This window comes from Sceloporus occidentalis, unplaced genomic scaffold, assembly GCF_023333645.1.
Source record: "Sceloporus occidentalis isolate IW3139 unplaced genomic scaffold, rSceOcc1.0.p SCAF_2, whole genome shotgun sequence".
Taxonomy (NCBI): Eukaryota; Metazoa; Chordata; class Lepidosauria; order Squamata; family Phrynosomatidae; genus Sceloporus; species Sceloporus occidentalis.
Window position 1 is genome coordinate 222,798,466 of NW_028316982.1, and position 16,231 is coordinate 222,814,696.

A 16,231-nucleotide genomic window follows, 5' to 3' on the forward strand; every position below is an offset into this window, starting at 1 on the left:
TCTGTTTATTCTAGGTTGGTACAATCGCCTGTTTATCAATTTTGCTTTGAGGAGGCATATTTTCTTTTTTGTGCTGCAATCCTATTTCCCATCTATGCTGATGGTGATGCTGTCGTGGGTTTCATTTTGGATTGATCGAAGAGCTGTTCCTGCAAGAGTATCACTAGGTACGCTTTCTTCTGAAAATATTTTGCTGTGGTTGTATTGACTTTGTAGTTAGCTTGCAGAAGCTGTACAGTGGCTGACAAGATTCATCTGTAGATAAATATGTAAATATTATCTTACATTGTCTTTACACTTCTTTCATTAATGGTAAAACAAACTTAAATTCCTCTTTGCTTTTTCATATGATACCACAAGGGTTGTGAAATGCAACAGTAGAAGAAGGAGGGGATGAACTATCTGTAGGTTTAATTAACTCACCATTTCTATTTGACGTTATCTGCCACAAAAGTAATGTATTGTAAAGTCACTTTTGCCCTGCTTGAAAGTAGTGGCTGACCTGGTCAATAAACCCAATGTCTATTAGCTTAGCCATAAGTGACACCAGAGCATTGGAAAGCAGATTGTTAATAAAGGTGGAGTTAAATGAACATTTACCAAATATAAATGACCAATTCTATGTGTATGAACTGGCTGGCATATTTATATGCAGCAGCGCTGGGCAGTTACTTTTTGGACTGCAGTGTGGTTAGTGGGTTGTGTTAGTGATAGTCAAAAATGTAACTTTTCCAAGCTCTGCTAGACTGTGTCCACATGCATCGGTATGTATGACGAGATGTCAGTAATAGGGAACTTTGTCATTGGGAGCTAGGCGATTTAGATCAGTGTGCCTACCTGCAGACAAAGAAACAGCAGTGTGAAAGAATTGCCCTGAAACTGAAAGGTACGAAAGAGCCCATGGATAGGCCAGACCTAGCATAAATATTAAAAATCCTGGATCAGACCAAGATGTCCATCTAGTTCAGGATTCCTCTCAGAGGCTGACAGTATTCCTCTGGGAAGTTTACTATCAGGATATGAAGGCAATAGCAGCACACACACACCTTATCCTCCGCATTTGCAATTCTAAGGAGTGCCTTTGAATTTGAAAGTCCCATATAGGTGTCATGGGCCCGTTCTAGACAGGCCTTTAATACGCCCCCGTCACGTGCTAGGGGTTGGCTGAGGACCTAGCGTCCATACTGGCCTCACCCCTAGCACATGATGGGGGCATAAAAATGGCAGCACCCTATGCACATGGGCACCGCCATTTTGACGTGCCAGATGCATAGCATCCGCACGTCCCCCTGCACTTGCGATGTCACAAGTGCACCATTTGCGCACTTGTGTGTCGCAAGCGCAACGCAAAAAGAAGCCGCCTTTTGCGGCTTCTTTTTCTGCCACCGGGAAGGCTCCCCGTTTGGAGGCTGAGGCTTCCCGGTGGCGGAAATGGAGGCAGCGGCAGACCACCCTTTTGGGGAGGTCTGTAAACTGCCATGGCTAAAGTAGCACAACTGGGAAGTTATTTCTTGGGACTGCATCTGCCAGAATTCCATCAGGTAGCATTGCTTGGGACAACAGCTCAGCACTTAGGATACTGACTCTGTCAGCAGTCTGAAACCCAAGTGCCATGTGATGGGGTGAGCTCCCATCACTAGTCCCAGCTTCTGCCAGCCTAGCAACCTAGCAATTACATGAAAGCATGTAAAAGTGCAAGTAGATACATAGGGACCACTTCAGTGGGAAGGCAACAGTATTCTGTGCAGTCATGCTGGCCACATGACCACAGAGTTGTCTGATCGTGCTGACCCCCTACAGTCAGACATGATAGGAGAACCTTGTCAAAGGGGAAACCTGTACCTTTACCTTTAGCATTCTTGGGTTTGATACTCAGAGCTTGGAAAAGTTACATTTTTGGACTGCAACTCAACTGTACATTAGCCCTTCCTAGCTTGTTTCTCCTTCTTACTATCCCCCCCTCCCAAGCTGTCTGGACTTAGATTTAAGCTTGACTCATCATGGCCTTGGCTAGTGCATAGCGATGTAGTTATGGAGGAATCAACATGAGGGATTGTCCCCTCCCCATAAAAATTTTCTCCCCAATGAAATTTCTAGCATTTGTAGTAACTTAAAACTTCAGTTGAGCATTTAGAAATAAATACTGTACACTTTAGCTATCCAAAGAAAAGGGGCATGCAGAGTTAGCCAGTGTGATGTAGTAGTTTTTAGTGATGGACTATGAATCTGGAGACCAGGGTTCAAATGTCCACTCAGATATGGAAATTCAATGGATGGCCTTGGGCAAGTCACACTCACTCAACCTCAGTGGATGGCAAGGGCAAACCCCTCTCTGAACAAATATTGATAAGAAAACCCTGTGACATATTTACTTCAGAGTTGCCATAAGTCACAAATGACTTGACAACACACAATAACAACAACAACAATAAGAGTTACCAAAGGAATGCAAACTCAGCAACTATAACTGTATGATGTGTAAATCATTTTCAGTATCTCACTCTCTGCAATGCTAGAATTTTTGGGACTGAAGAAACATTTGAGGGGGGGGGTTACTTGGGAGTACAATGCCCTCATTTTGCCCCCACTAACTACACCCCTGCTAGTGCCAGATGATAACATGCTTTGCAACAACAATCAGCTCTTTTTTCCCTGTGTTTTTTTACTGATACCCACCAAGGCCAAATGAAACATGCAGGTATGTATATCTGTGAACAGAACTGACTTGCATGAATGAAAAATAAGGTTAGTAGGCAGTCAGTGCAAATCTAAACCCATTCCGAAATAATAATCTTTAAATTACAGTATATGTGGAGAAGTGATCCTGTGCAGTACTAGACAGAGGGCCAAATGGCCTAAGATCGTAAGGCATTTGACCTTAAGTGCAGGATTTTTCTTTCAGATATGAACCACAGCCAGGGGAGGAATGAGATGACTTTAGCATGGAGGCTAAAATCTTTGTCCCATAACATTCCTGACTCAAACTGGGCAGGGGAAATGTCTGCATTTTGCATGAGGAATAATATTCCTGTTCCTAAGAAAATTATATAGGAACCTCAAATCTGGATGGGATCCTAACAGAAGGCAATAGACCTAAATCCCTTTTCCATACTAGGCTCCCAATCAAGATCTCCCCTTGCACTATTTTTGGAAAAAGAAGTCCTGCTACTCAAGGGCAGGCAACATGATTAATGGTACATATTTGTTAGGAAAGTTCTGTTGCAGGTACATACTTATACGATTACATATTTGTACATTTTCTTTGCATTTTCCTGTACCTCTGTTTTCCAGCCTTGGTTCTTTCAATTGATATCATACTTTGAAACAACACCCCTAGGGTGGACTAAAGAAAGGCATAGTATCTCAAGGCAGGGATGAGCTGAACATACAGTGGACCCTTGTTATACACTGGGGTTTGGTTCCAAGATTCCCTGTGGATAACAAAATCCATGGATGCTCAAGTCCCATTAAATATAATGACATAGCAAAATGATGTCCCTTATAAAAATGGAAAATCAAGTTTGATATTTGAAATTTATACTTTTTTTGAACATTTTCAAACCATGGATGCTTGAATCCGTATATAAAAAATCCGTGTATAAGAAGGGCTGACTGAATCTCAGAGGGAGCCATCAGGCAGACCAGCAACATCTTGGACTGCCTGAAGGAAGAGGCCCCTCCCTCCTCAACTGTCATCTTGGCCTCAGAGGGAGCCATCAGGCAGACCAGCAACATCTTGGACTGCCTGAAGGAAGAGGCCCCTCCCTCCTCAACTGTCATCTTGGCCTCAGAGGGAGCCATCAGGCAGACCAGCAACATCTTGGACTGCCTGAAGGAAGAGGCCCCTCCCTCCTCAACTGTCATCTCGGCCTCAGAGGGAGCCATCAGGCAGACCAGCAACATCAGGGACTGCCTGAAGGAAGAGGCCCCTCCCTCCTCAACTGTCATCTCGGCCTCAGAGGGAGCCATCAGGCAGACCCAGCAACATCAGGGACTGCCTGAAGGAAGAGGCCCCTCCCTCCTCAACTGTCATCTCGGCCTCAGAGGGAGCCATCAGGCAGACCCAGCAACATCTTGGACTGCCTGAAGGAAGAGGCCCCTCCCTCCTCAACTGTCATCTTGGCCTCAGAGGGAGCCATCAGGCAGACCAGCAACATCTTGGACTGCCTGAAGGAAGAGGCCCCTCCCTCCTCAACTGTCATCTTGGCCTCAGAGGGAGCCATCAGGCAGACCCAGCAACATCTTGGACTGCCTGAAGGAAGAGGCCCCTCCCTCCTCAACTGTCATCTTGGCCTCAGAGGGAGCCATCAGGCAGACCAGCAACATCTTGGACTGCCTGAAGGAAGAGGCCCCTCCCTCCTCAACTGTCATCTTGGCCTCAGAGGGAGCCATCAGGCAGACCAGCAACATCAGGGACTGCCTGAAGGAAGAGGCCCCTCCCTCCTCAACTGTCATCTCGGCCTCAGAGGGAGCCATCAGGCAGACCAGCAACATCAGGGACTGCCTGAAGGACGAGACTTCTCCCGCCTTTAATTGTCACCTTATATTTGTATTGTATTCAATTTTTACTGTACACCGCTATGATCATTGCGGAATAGCGGTCTATAAATAAAACATATTATTATTATTATTATTATTATAATGTTTGACCCAGACGTCATCTCTGAGATGATGAGAAGTAATCACATTTGTAGGCAGGCAGAGCTTTTATCATATAGAATTTGGGGCTTGGTAGGAAACTACAGTTTACTTGCTGTTTGTTGTTGTGTGCCTTCAAGTTGTTCCCAGCACACAACTAAGGCGAACTTACCATGGGGTTTGCTTGGCAAGATTTGTTCAGAGGAGGTTTGCCATTGTTGTAAATATATGTAGTATTATGGACTTGAGGGCAATAGATACAGGTAGTCATACCTATGTAAATGTCTTGCTATACACAAAAAGAGAGGCAACTTTGGAAGTTTTAAAACATAGGTGGGAAATCTCTGTACCTCTAGATGCTATTAGAATGCAGCCACTCATCAGCTCCAGCCAGTATGGTATGAAGTCAGGAATGATGGTCATTGCAGTCCAGCAGCATCTGGAAGGGCCACAGGTTCCATATTCCTGAGTAAGAAGTTCAGGCTATAAGGTATCTTATAGGCCCAGATGATGATGGTGATGATGCTTATTTATATCCCACCTTCCACCCAGTACAGGGACTCAAAGCGGCTTACAAATCTAAAACAGTCCATGTTAAGAAACCTTCAAGTAATTATCCTAACTACCATACGTAATCTTAGTTGGAGGGGATTAATTATTGTCTGTACCCATACTACACCAGCAATGCCAATAGCAAGTGCATTTTTATAATGCTTATCAGTGTACTAAGTAGTTTACAAAGTGTTAGCTAATTTCCCCCAACAAGCTGGGTATTCATTAGTGACCTACGGAAGGATACCAGGCTGAGTTGATCAGGAACTCCTGGCTGGCTGCAGTACAGGCATTTAACCACTGCACCACCAGGGTTCCTTTAAAAGGGCTTCAAAAGAAATTGTTTCTTTTGGTGTCATTGATTTTGTTTTTGTATATTGAGACGTAAGCTCCTATCAATGCAAATGCTGCCCCACTTCTGGAGCAAAGAGGAGTTATGGGGTGGGATTTTCATTAAGGAAAATTGGGGAGGAGGATTGTGCACCATCATCTGGTGGACATTTCACTGTTATCATCACAGGAAAGGCAGCAGTCCTTCTCCACCACCCCCAAAAGGCATGTTTAAGATACAAGGCTACTTTTTTTTTTATCAACCCAACAAATAATACATGCTTTCTTAAATTATTAATTTTGTCAGTGTATACTGTTTTATCCTCTTCTTCCCTTACCCCTCCCAGTTCCGCAAGGATCAATATAGCTAATGTCAAAAAGCATAGTGGTTAATGGATATTAATGCTCTGTCCTAGGGACCACTGCTATGACATAGCTGCTCCTGGAATCAGGCAAGGTTTAATTGCTAGAAAGATTTTAAAGAAAATGCTTTATTTCCCATTACTCATCCTGATTAGCAAAGCAATGTTCCCAGAAACTGAATATGTGGTATCTTGCTTCTTACTGAAGGGATACCCTTGAGAGCTGTAGGTTGAGGGGAAAAAGAAACAAAATTCAATTTGTTAAAATGTCTGTTGAAGCAGGAATAGGATTTGTGTGTTCCTCCAAATGCTGGGCTACGCCTTCAGAAGCTTTCTGACATAGTCAGTGGCAAAAAAGCAAAGGAATTCTAGTTCAGCACTTTGAGGACCACACAATTGTATTAAACAACCACACTTTTCAAGCTGAAAAGGTATACTAATGATACTGAAGAGGTCTTAAAGAAAAAAAATGAGTTTTATAGGAGATACAAGCAAGACCCCTACCAAAAGGTAGGGAAATTTTATCTAATAGGCTGTCCAAAATTTTATCTTAAAATAAATGTGAAAAATGCAAGCTAGTCTGGGCTTCACATTTCAATTCTCTCTAAGTTTGTCTGCAAAGTTAAATAATCCACTGGATAAGATCTTTTAGACTCTTGATGGTGATCCACTGGGACATCTCCAAGACCCCTTATCCTCTACCTCTCTGCTCAGGTTCTGTAGGCTCAGACCCGTGGCCTCTCTGGTTAAGTCTAACCATCTGGTGTGCAGTCTTCCTCTCTTTCTACTGCCTTCTACCTTTCTTAACATTATTGCCTTTTCCAATGAATCATGTCTTCTCATGATATGGCCAAAGTACGACTGCCTCAATTTAGTCATCTTGGCTTCCAAGGAGAGTTCAGGCTTGATCTGTCCTAGAACCCATTTGTGGAGTCCTGAGCATTTAAAAGAGAAAGGTGGAGCTAATCCTCTGGCCACATTCAAAGTAAAAAACACACAAAAGGCTTGGAGTCTTACTAACCTTACACTGCTACTGATCCTTGTTCACTGGTTGAAATCTGGCAATAATATCACAAATCAAGGGAGTCTGAGGAGTGAAGCAGATGCCGCAAAAGGTCCATGCCAGGCCCTCACTACCGTTTTTTGCCCCAGAACCATGGGAGCTGTCCTAAACCGGGCGCCATAAAGAGTCGGTATTTAGTCGCTCCTTACAGAGCTGGTTCGAGAAAGGGCTGCACCTATGGTGGCTTCCAATCACATTTGGGGTGTGCATCATCCGAATATCACGCCCACAATGCGGCCTGATGGTGGCCCTTTTGGGCTGTCTGTTTGAGGCCTATATTAGGGTTTTTTTCTGATCCTTTCAGTCTTTTTTGACAGTGGAAAAAAACCACTAGCCATTTTATCATCTGGTATTACTGTACATATTTTAGCAAAGTACAAGAACATGCTGATATTGCCCCTTTTCCTCCCTTTTGGCAGGTATAACTACTGTGCTGACAATGTCAACCATAATCACAGGAGTAAGTGCCTCAATGCCTCAGGTGTCTTACATAAAAGCCGTGGATATATACTTATGGATCAGTTTTCTCTTTGTCTTCCTCTCGGTCATTGAATATGCAGCTGTAAATTATCTCACCACAGTTGAAGAACGGAAACAGCTGAAAAAGAGAGGGAAGGTATGCATTTGTGTGTTTCTTCATTTTACCTGACAATTTAAAATTATTTTTAAATTTCATAGAATCATAGAATCATATGGTTGGAAGAGACCACAAGGGACATCCAGTCCAACCCCCTGCCATGCAGGAAATCTCATCACAAATATGTACATCACAAATAGAAACATACAGTATTATCATATATGGTGGACATGTTTCCAAAATATTGGAAACAGGGTCAGAGACAATAGAGAGTATATTTAACAAAAATAGTATTAAAGCCAAATTTTATTTACTGGGATTGACTGGAGAGGATAGAACACTAAAGACATATGAAAAGCTATTACAGTATCTGATTATAGTGGCCAGATTAACCTATGTGCAAAAGTGGAAAAGTATGGAAACACCTTCAACAGATGATTGGATTTTGAAGACTCTGGAATCAGCTGATACCTCACACTAAGCCACAAAGATGTGTTTCTAGCTTTTGTAGCATTGATCTATCATGTTTCATTCACCTCTTTCTGAACTTGCACAGCAGAAGCAAACGTGAACATATTACAGGTAAATGAAGGAAAGACCATCTGGTGTCTGCAGCAAAAGAACATAGATAGATCTAGTGTAAGCAACTGTTAGTTCCTTATTTGCTCATTGTTCTAGAAGGATGACAAATGAGAAGTGACCTTTCATACGCATTCTTTGATCTCCCCCCCACCCCACCCCGAAAGGGAAGTATCTTGCAATTATTTCTCTTCGCTCCAATTGTTTTATCAGAAGATACATAGTTCCTATGGATTGGTACCACATTTAGGGGTGTACAGATGGCTCCAATGGAGTGGCTTGCCATCGCCCCTTTGCTCACTGGATCAGGGCTGCAGCAACTGCATGCCACAACCCCGATCCGGCATTTTTCTGCCTCGAAAAGAAGCAGCAAAATGCCACTCCTCTGGGGAGTGGAAAAAAGTCACCCTTGCTGTGGTGGCAGTGTTTTTACTGTGTTTCATTGGCGCAGTGTGTCTAAATGCTGCGCCGAAGAAATGCCATGAATCCACCTGCAGTCTGGTCAGCCCGATGGCTTCCCAGCAGTTTGGGGGTGGAGTCGGGGTGGGCAGTGTGCAGTCGCCATGCCCCCATTCCACCTTGATGCTGGTCCTTTTGGCTGGTCTATACAGCTCATTTGTCATTTTTAGAGGAAACCTACAGAAGTTCTATTGTTTCCAAAGGTTCTAGTCTAATTATGGTATAGTTGTAGTTATGTCACTGCAATTTGAATGAAAGATTAGATTCAGATTAGAATTTCCATGGGAGATAGCCTTGTCAATTTTTCGCATCAAAAACTACCAAAAATCTTCTTACAAGTTCTTATGGTATAAACCAGGGGTAGGCAACCTGCGGCCCGCGGGCTGGATGCGGCCCGGCGAGGCCTTGGGACCGGCCCCAGCCCGGTCCTGCCGCCGATTGCCGCCGGGGCCTTTGGCCTCTCGCGCACAGGGGCAAGGGGGGCAATTGTCTATAGACGCCTCAGAAACATGCATTTATATTAACATTTTTAAAAAAATCAGCAAATTTTTTTGCGTGTCCTCCACTTTTTTAAAAAAAGTATCCACCATTTGAAAATGTTGTCCTACATTTGTCCCGGTTTATTTATTTAATTAATTTTTTAAAGATTTCTTATTTATTTATTTATTTATTGGCTTCGGCCCCCCAGTTGTCTGAGGGACAGCAACCCGGCCCCCGGCTCAAAAAGATTGCCTACCCCTGGTATAAACTTTCATGGAGATCAGATGCATAAAGTGTACATTTGATGAAGTAGATTGAACTGTAGGAAATCAGAGCTGGCCCTATCATAAGGCCTACCTAAGATGGCAAATATGGCAAGAAAGCAGTAGCTACACTCCAGCCTTTTATTGCCCTTGAAATACAGAGTTGGGTGACAAGGATTAGTGTGCTGCCCTCAGATCTGGTGGTTATCATTGTTGAAGTAAGATTCACACACACACACACCCCAATCCAGTTGGTTTCTGTACGGGGAATATAGAGTGTGTATATATGTGATGTGTATGCATCTACACGCATGTGCTATTTTGTCTTTTGCCTCAGGCAGCAAATTGTCCAAGGCTAGTTCTATATGAAAGCACACACTATAACACAACTTGTTCAGTCTTTAAGGAACCAGAATACTTTTTAGTTTTTAACCTTAGAATGTAAATTAATTTTAAAAGTGATTCCTCTGTTTTCTATCCTACATAAACAACGTTCAAAATAGATGCAGTTTAGTTGGTGCAAATGACCACCCTGTTGATAAGTCTTCAGTTAGGCTATTCTAAACAGGGAAACGTTTTCTTTTTCTTCAATTATGTACTAAGATATAACTGAATGGCTCTGTTACAAAGATCTTATGTGAGTAACAGGTTTTCCATCATGTTATTCAACTAATAATAATGTTTTGCTCCTAGGCTGCTGGACTGTATAACATTGATGTAGTGCAGGCAATGGCGTTTGATGGCTGCTATCACGACACGGACACTGACATCGACCTGACAACTTTTTCAGTTAATTCCACAGAGAGCTGTGCACGAGACCGCGCACTCAGTATTGCTAATGTAGATACAACTCGCATAAAAAGGAAAAGATCCTTAAGAGGGAACGTGGGCAGAATTATTTTGCAGAACAACCATGTCATTGACACATATTCAAGGATTATATTTCCTACTGTATATATTGTATTCAACTTTTTTTACTGGGGCTTGTATATATGAATGACGAGAACTATAAGGTATTTTTCATCTTGCATCAGAAGCATACACACAGCTAATGCCTCTGCAAGCCATAATCAATAAAGAATCAGATCAATATGTGACATCTCAGAGTCTGAAGACAATATTCTGGTAATGAACAAATGAACAGACAATTTCATCTCCTGACTGGGGGGAAAAAGGCACTGTTAACTAAGATCCAGTAGCACTTGGGTTTTTAATGTGTTTCTTGTAATTTTATTTCTCAATGATGGGTGATTTTAATTGGCTTTCATGGTATCACCATGACACTTCTTCTGTATCACATATAGGACTGGCAGTTGTGGCTCCTTCCATGCTGTCGTTTAGGTTACAGAACGATTTTAAAGCTGTTAAAAATGACCACTAGTTTGAAGCATGCCATAGCACATCCTCCCTCCTCTACTTATCCATCTCCATTGCCCCTTATCATGATCCATATAAACAGAATTTTTCTTGCAAGTAATACCTCCCCCACTTTACTTAGTATATTGCATTCCATCATGCCTAGGTCCAGAAGCAGATGAAAGGTCCTCCCTCCATCGCAAATGCCATTGTCCTGGCCTGGAAGAGCGAGAAGAAGAGGCAATATTTGCTGGACATAATCCCTTTGCCCACTGCTACCCCTTTTCCTTTTGTATCATGTCTTAATTATATTGTAAGCCTGAAGGCAGGGAATTGTTTTTGTTGTTCTTTTACCTGTAAATGCCATGTACAGTAATGGCGCTATATGAATAAATTATGGTGATATTTATTATTGCTCTTTGGGTTATCACCAAGGATAGAATTCCACTTTTCTTTATTTAAAGACTTCTAAATCTAAATATTACTTAAATATTTAAGAAGGAAGCTGACTATGATCAAACTCACACCTGATGCTGGAATTTCTAACAATGAAGCTACTGTGTATCTTTTAAAAATGTATTAATATATCAGGTTATCCATATTGGGGGGTCACTGTACTGTAGGAGAGGTGCATAACTTGCTTCCCATGTTTTATCCATGATGTGGTATGTCTCCCTTGAGTTCACACTGGGCATGCAAGGGCCAGGTATGGAGCACCTCAGACCAGGAAATTGGCAGCAGGGACTTGTGGGCAGTCTTCCATACTAACCACAGTCTAATCACCCCTTTTCACTCTTTCCATTGAACTTGTTTAAAAGCAGGAGCAACAAATCTCTTGCATAAAATCTGATTTGCCCCTGAATTTGTATATGTGTGCATGAGTTTAGGCCTGGTGTGGCTGTCATTCCACTCAGCCATTTGGCTCATTGTGGAATAACTAAAGAGCAAATGTTTTAAGTGAAGGTTCCCATCTCCTTTGAGTCACAACAGGGAAGAAATATGTAAAATATAAAAAAGTGCTAACTTGTCCAAAAGGGTAATGCTGTTAATTAACGCAAGCTAATTTAAATTAATACCACATCTCTGGATTTTTTTTTTAAATGCTGGCAGACAAAACCAGTATCTTTATACCATAATCCTATTCATATGTATTGAAAAATAATCTTCAATAGTTTCAGGGATATATTACTATACAAATTTGCCCAGATTTCACTGAACCTAGATGTGGCCCACGGTTGCATGCATTTTTCCCCATCCAAACAATAAGAGCCTTGGAAAGCAATGTCTTTGTTTGAAGGCTGGCAAGGGGACATAGAAGCTGTTCAGTACTTTTTCATCTGGCCCTTTCCTCACTCTAAATCTCTTGCACACAACCAGCTATTTTTGGCCTGAAAGAGAAAGGCTGACTATTTCCCTATTATGATACAAGTTGGGTTAATGTCCTCTAGGGATAGGTCACTACTTTTAAAAAGGTTGTTAAGGAGGCTGCACTCATCCAGTGCTGTAGGACTAAGGGCTTTATCTCACGGGGGAAATAGGGCAAAATTGGGGTGTAAACAGCTGATTATCCAGTGCAAACCGCAATATCGCATTTAAGATTTTCACATGACGTTGCTATTAAACAGACAATAAAGAGGCCATAAAGAGACAATAGACAGCAACAAATCATTCATGGAGAAATCCCAAAAATGATTTTTTGCTCTTTATTGTTTCTTTAAGGCCTCTTTATTGCCTCTTTAACAGCGATGTGTCTGACAATCTTAAGTGCGATATCGTGTTTTTCATGGGATAATTGGCTGTTTAAACCCCCGATTTACCCCATGTGATAAAGTCCTAAGAGCAGGAAAGAAAAGAGCACCAGTGGTTAATTTGAATCCCACTTGTACAGTCAGAGGACTTATCACACGGGGAAAATTGGGGGTTTAAACAGCCGATTATGCTGTGTAAAATACAATATCACATTCAAGATTTTCAGACACATTGCTGTTAAAGAGGCCATAAACAGCAACAAATCATTTTTGGGATTTCCAGAAAATTTATTGCTTCTTTATGGCCTCTTTATTGTCTCTTTAATAGCGACGTGTGAAAATTTTAAATGCGATAACGTGTTTTGCATGGAATAATTGGCTGTTTAAATCCCGATTTTGCCCTATTTCTCCCTATTTCCATATATTGTGTGAACCTCTACCTTTGTTTTAACACCTCTTTGAAAACTGCTTGGAAGGAAAGTGAAAGACCCTTTGTAGGGTATTAATCTTACTTTTATTTTAAACAACAAATTTTCACAAACTAATTGTGGCTTTCTTATTTATTATTGGTTACAGTCACCATAATCACAAAGCACTAGCGCTCCCATTCATTGTAAAGGCACTACTCAAGAAAAAATGGTTTGTAGTTTGCAGGTTTTTGATTTACATTTTATAATTTTGCAATTTGAGTTGCAATATAATATGGAAATATTTGCTGATAAAAATACCACAATCATATGGCCAGTAGCAGGTTAAAATGAAGTGGTTTTTTAAAAAAGTCATTTTCTAAGGTGTATATTTCTCTATGAGGAAAGTTTCAGGTGTTTACACTGACTGTTGTTTAAATTCTGATTCTCCCTGTAATATTTTGTTAGCCGCCCACTTCAGTAAAAGATCATTTTTAATATGGCTCTGAATTGTTTCCTCAGTTTTTGTGGCACTTAGGCCCTTAAAGGTGGATTATTATGTTAGATGTTCATCAGGACAGCTGTGGTGCAGCTAATGTAAAGCGCATCACAACTGCCATGTCTCAGGATGAATGGTTTCAACAATACAAGTATTTAATCCAACTTCTGACAAAGTTGTGAATTTCTGATGTAAAAATGCCTGACCTGTGCGCTGTAGAAGTCTGCAAGATGGAAAAGTACCCAGATTTGCAGTCATAAGGCACATACTCAAAACCAAATTGGAAATGGTTCAAATCGCTTTGGTGCAAGACTATTGATGCTCAGATGCTTACGTTTTATATTAATTTTAATGCTCCTTTAGCTTTTGTCCCTTCTGATCCAAATTTCTACAGGCCTGACTTGATTTACTGGAAAAAGGAGGCAACTAGGTAGTTGAAACATTAACCAGAGATGAAGGAATGCAGTTCCCATTTTCCTAGCATTGCAAGAACCGAAAACTTCAGTTGAGAGTTTGGAAAACCGTTTTCAGCATCCAAACAAAAGGGGCAGAGGCAAAATTACCAAGGTAAATTAAAGATCCATAAAGCAGTGCCTATCTATGTGAATATCCTTACATTTACCATCTTAACCCAGAACAAGAAGTTGACCAAACGTAGGCCTGCGAAGGAGCTAACCTTGGTCCAAAACCCACTGCAGAAATAATAACCCAGTCTGAGACCCCTCCCCAGGCTGAGTTATTATAGGGGATCCTGCTGGGAATTGTAAGCTTTCCTTTGACATGTCCTCCCCTTTTGAACCTGACCAAGCATCAGCAATTGAGCCCACGACATCCTTATGAGTGTTTAGACACTTTTCTTTGGCCACTCGCTACACTTTTCCTCTTGATTCACGTCCTCCATTTTGAGCCTGACTAACAGGAATAGAAATTCCTCTGCTGTGCTTTTAGCTTTGGTTTCTAAACTTTCTTTGGAGCCTGGCTGGAATGAATGTACATTTCTCTCTGAGGGTGTTTCTGGCTCTTATCTTTGTCACTTTGTTCTTGAACGTCCTCCATTCTGCGCCTGACTAGGACGAAGTCTGCATTCCTAGGAGTGTGTTTTCAAACGTCCATTATTATACTTCCCCCTTTTGCGGGGCCGAGCAGTTGCCTTCTTCCCCGGCGGCCTCGGCTGAGGGAGGAGGAGAGGCCGCCCGCCTGTTGCCCCACCGCCGCCGAGGCTGCTTCAGAGGCGGCTATTCCCATTCCACCGCCCCCAAGCAGCCCTACTTCCTTCCTTCCTTCCCCGCCTCGGCCATATTCGGGGAGGCGGGCGAAAGCAACAAGTCCGCCCCGAAAGGAAAGGCAAGGAAGGAAGGACGGCGTCGCCTCTGCCTCCTCCTCCTCCTTCTTGCCTTGCCTTGCCTTGCCTTCCCAGGGCGGCCCTCTCGGCCTTCTCCCCGGCGCTGAGGGGCCTAAGGAAGCGGAGGAAGGTCTGTATGACGACGGAGGCCCCGCTCCTTCCCCGAAGAGGCTGGGATGCCTAAATGGCGGAGCTGGGTCGGCAGCCCTCCCTCTCCCCCTCTTCCCCTCAGCAGCCACGCTGGAAACGTGGCTAGTCCCCAGGCCCAGGGTCCTCCTTTTCCAGGACCGTCCTCCATTTCAGCTTTCTCTCCTGGAGGGACGCCAGAAATGCCTTCCCATTCTGAGCATGGCTAAGGAGCAGGGATCGATGTTTCTAGAAGTGTTTTTAGAGCATGGATACGAGTGCCTTTAGCTTCATGTTTTGGAATGTCTGTCCTCCATCTTGCTAGCATGCCCTCCTTTTCCAGGACACGTCCTCCACCGTTTCAGCCATGAGCAACTCCAGAAATGCCCTCCCATTTTGAGCATGTTATGGCTCTTATTTAGTCATGTCCTCTATTCTTTCTTGAATGTCCTAGATTTTGTGACGCCTTGTCCTCCTTTCTGGTTAGGAAGTCTGGTCAGGGTGACCAAGTGTCCTCCTTTTCCTGGACACGTCCTCCATTTCAGCCTTCTCTCCAGGAGGGATTCCAAAAAGCCCTCCATTTTGAGCATGGATTTATACTTATGAGTGTCTTTGGCCTCTGTTTGGGAATGTCCACCATCTTGCTAGCATGTCCTATATTTTTGCGGTGCCTGGCCCTCCTTTGTGGTTGTGACACCTGGTCAGGGTGACCCAAGTGTCCTCCTTTTCCAGGACAGGCCCTCCATTCCAGCCTTCTCTCCAAGAGGGATTCCAAAATGCCCTCCCAATATTTCTAATAGTGACTTTAGCTGTTGCTTTGGAACATCCTCCATTTTGCGGTGCCTTGTGGGTTGGACATCAGTCTGAGCATGGATTTATACTTCTTATGAGAATACAGGGAGGCCAGTGTTTTGGGGACAGATGACACTCTTGCCTTTCACCAGGGGATGGTTCCTTTTTTATAAGTGTTAAAGGACTATACTTACATTGACCTGTGGATAACCCGACTCAGGTTTTTGGGATCAATTTTTGACTAAACTTTCTAGACTTTTACATGAATTACCATCCAGAGACTTATTCATGTTAGTCTGGAATATCAGTATGCAAAGGTACAGTTAGTCTCAAAGATGCTGCAAGATCCCTTTGCATGCTGTTATTTGTTGTTGTGTGCCTTCAGGTCATTTCTGACTTATGGCGACCCTAAAGTGAACCTATCATAGCATTTTCTTGGCAAGATTTATTCAGAGGGTGTTTCCTGTTGCCATCCTCTGAGACTGAGAGTCTTTGAGATGTCGGAGGTCACCCAATGGGTTTACATGGCTGAGCAGGGGTTTGAATCCTGATCTCCAGTCATAGTCCAATGCTCAAACCAGTATGCCATTATAACCAGCATATTATTACTACCACTGCCATCATCATTATCCTGTCCCCCTCCAATTGAGACTCAGCA

The 16,231-nt window shown here is 42.7% G+C and overlaps 2 protein-coding genes and 1 long non-coding RNA gene across 8 annotated transcripts in view; 2 read left to right on the top strand and 1 right to left on the bottom strand.

Moving 5' to 3' along the window:
* Window positions 1–11,068, top strand: part of GABRR3 (gamma-aminobutyric acid type A receptor subunit rho3) — a 37,005-nt gene extending 25,937 nt beyond the window's left edge. The window contains exons 7-9 of one of the 3 annotated variants that reach the window (XM_089512267.1): window positions 15–167; window positions 7,365–7,561; window positions 9,997–11,068. In XM_089512267.1, coding sequence (XP_089368393.1) covers window positions 15–167; window positions 7,365–7,561; window positions 9,997–10,299 — 653 coding nt within the window. In that variant the 3' untranslated portion in view covers window positions 10,300–11,068. The remainder of the gene's footprint in view (window positions 1–14; window positions 168–7,364; window positions 7,562–9,996) is intronic. The other 2 variants (XM_089512268.1, XM_089512269.1) reach the window with 2 other exon arrangements.
* Window positions 1–14,867, bottom strand: LOC149319733 (uncharacterized). Of its 3 annotated transcripts, none has more exons than XR_016280236.1 (4): window positions 14,718–14,867; window positions 7,436–7,543; window positions 4,989–5,103; window positions 1–255 (listed from the first exon to the last, which is right to left on the bottom strand). It is a non-coding gene; the product is annotated as an uncharacterized LOC149319733 (long non-coding RNA). The 3 variants fall into 3 exon arrangements; XR_016280235.1 differs by having other exon boundaries at window positions 6,904–7,543; XR_016280237.1 differs by lacking the exon at window positions 14,718–14,867 and adding an exon at window positions 13,648–13,885 and having other exon boundaries at window positions 6,904–7,543.
* The window catches only part of RIOX2 (ribosomal oxygenase 2), a 19,324-nt gene continuing 17,512 nt past the window's right edge, over window positions 14,420–16,231 (top strand). The window contains exon 1 of one of the 2 annotated variants that reach the window (XM_089512271.1): window positions 14,420–14,785. The gene's annotated coding sequence lies outside the window, so the exon portion shown is untranslated. The remainder of the gene's footprint in view (window positions 14,786–16,231) is intronic. The other variant, XM_089512270.1, reaches the window with a different exon arrangement.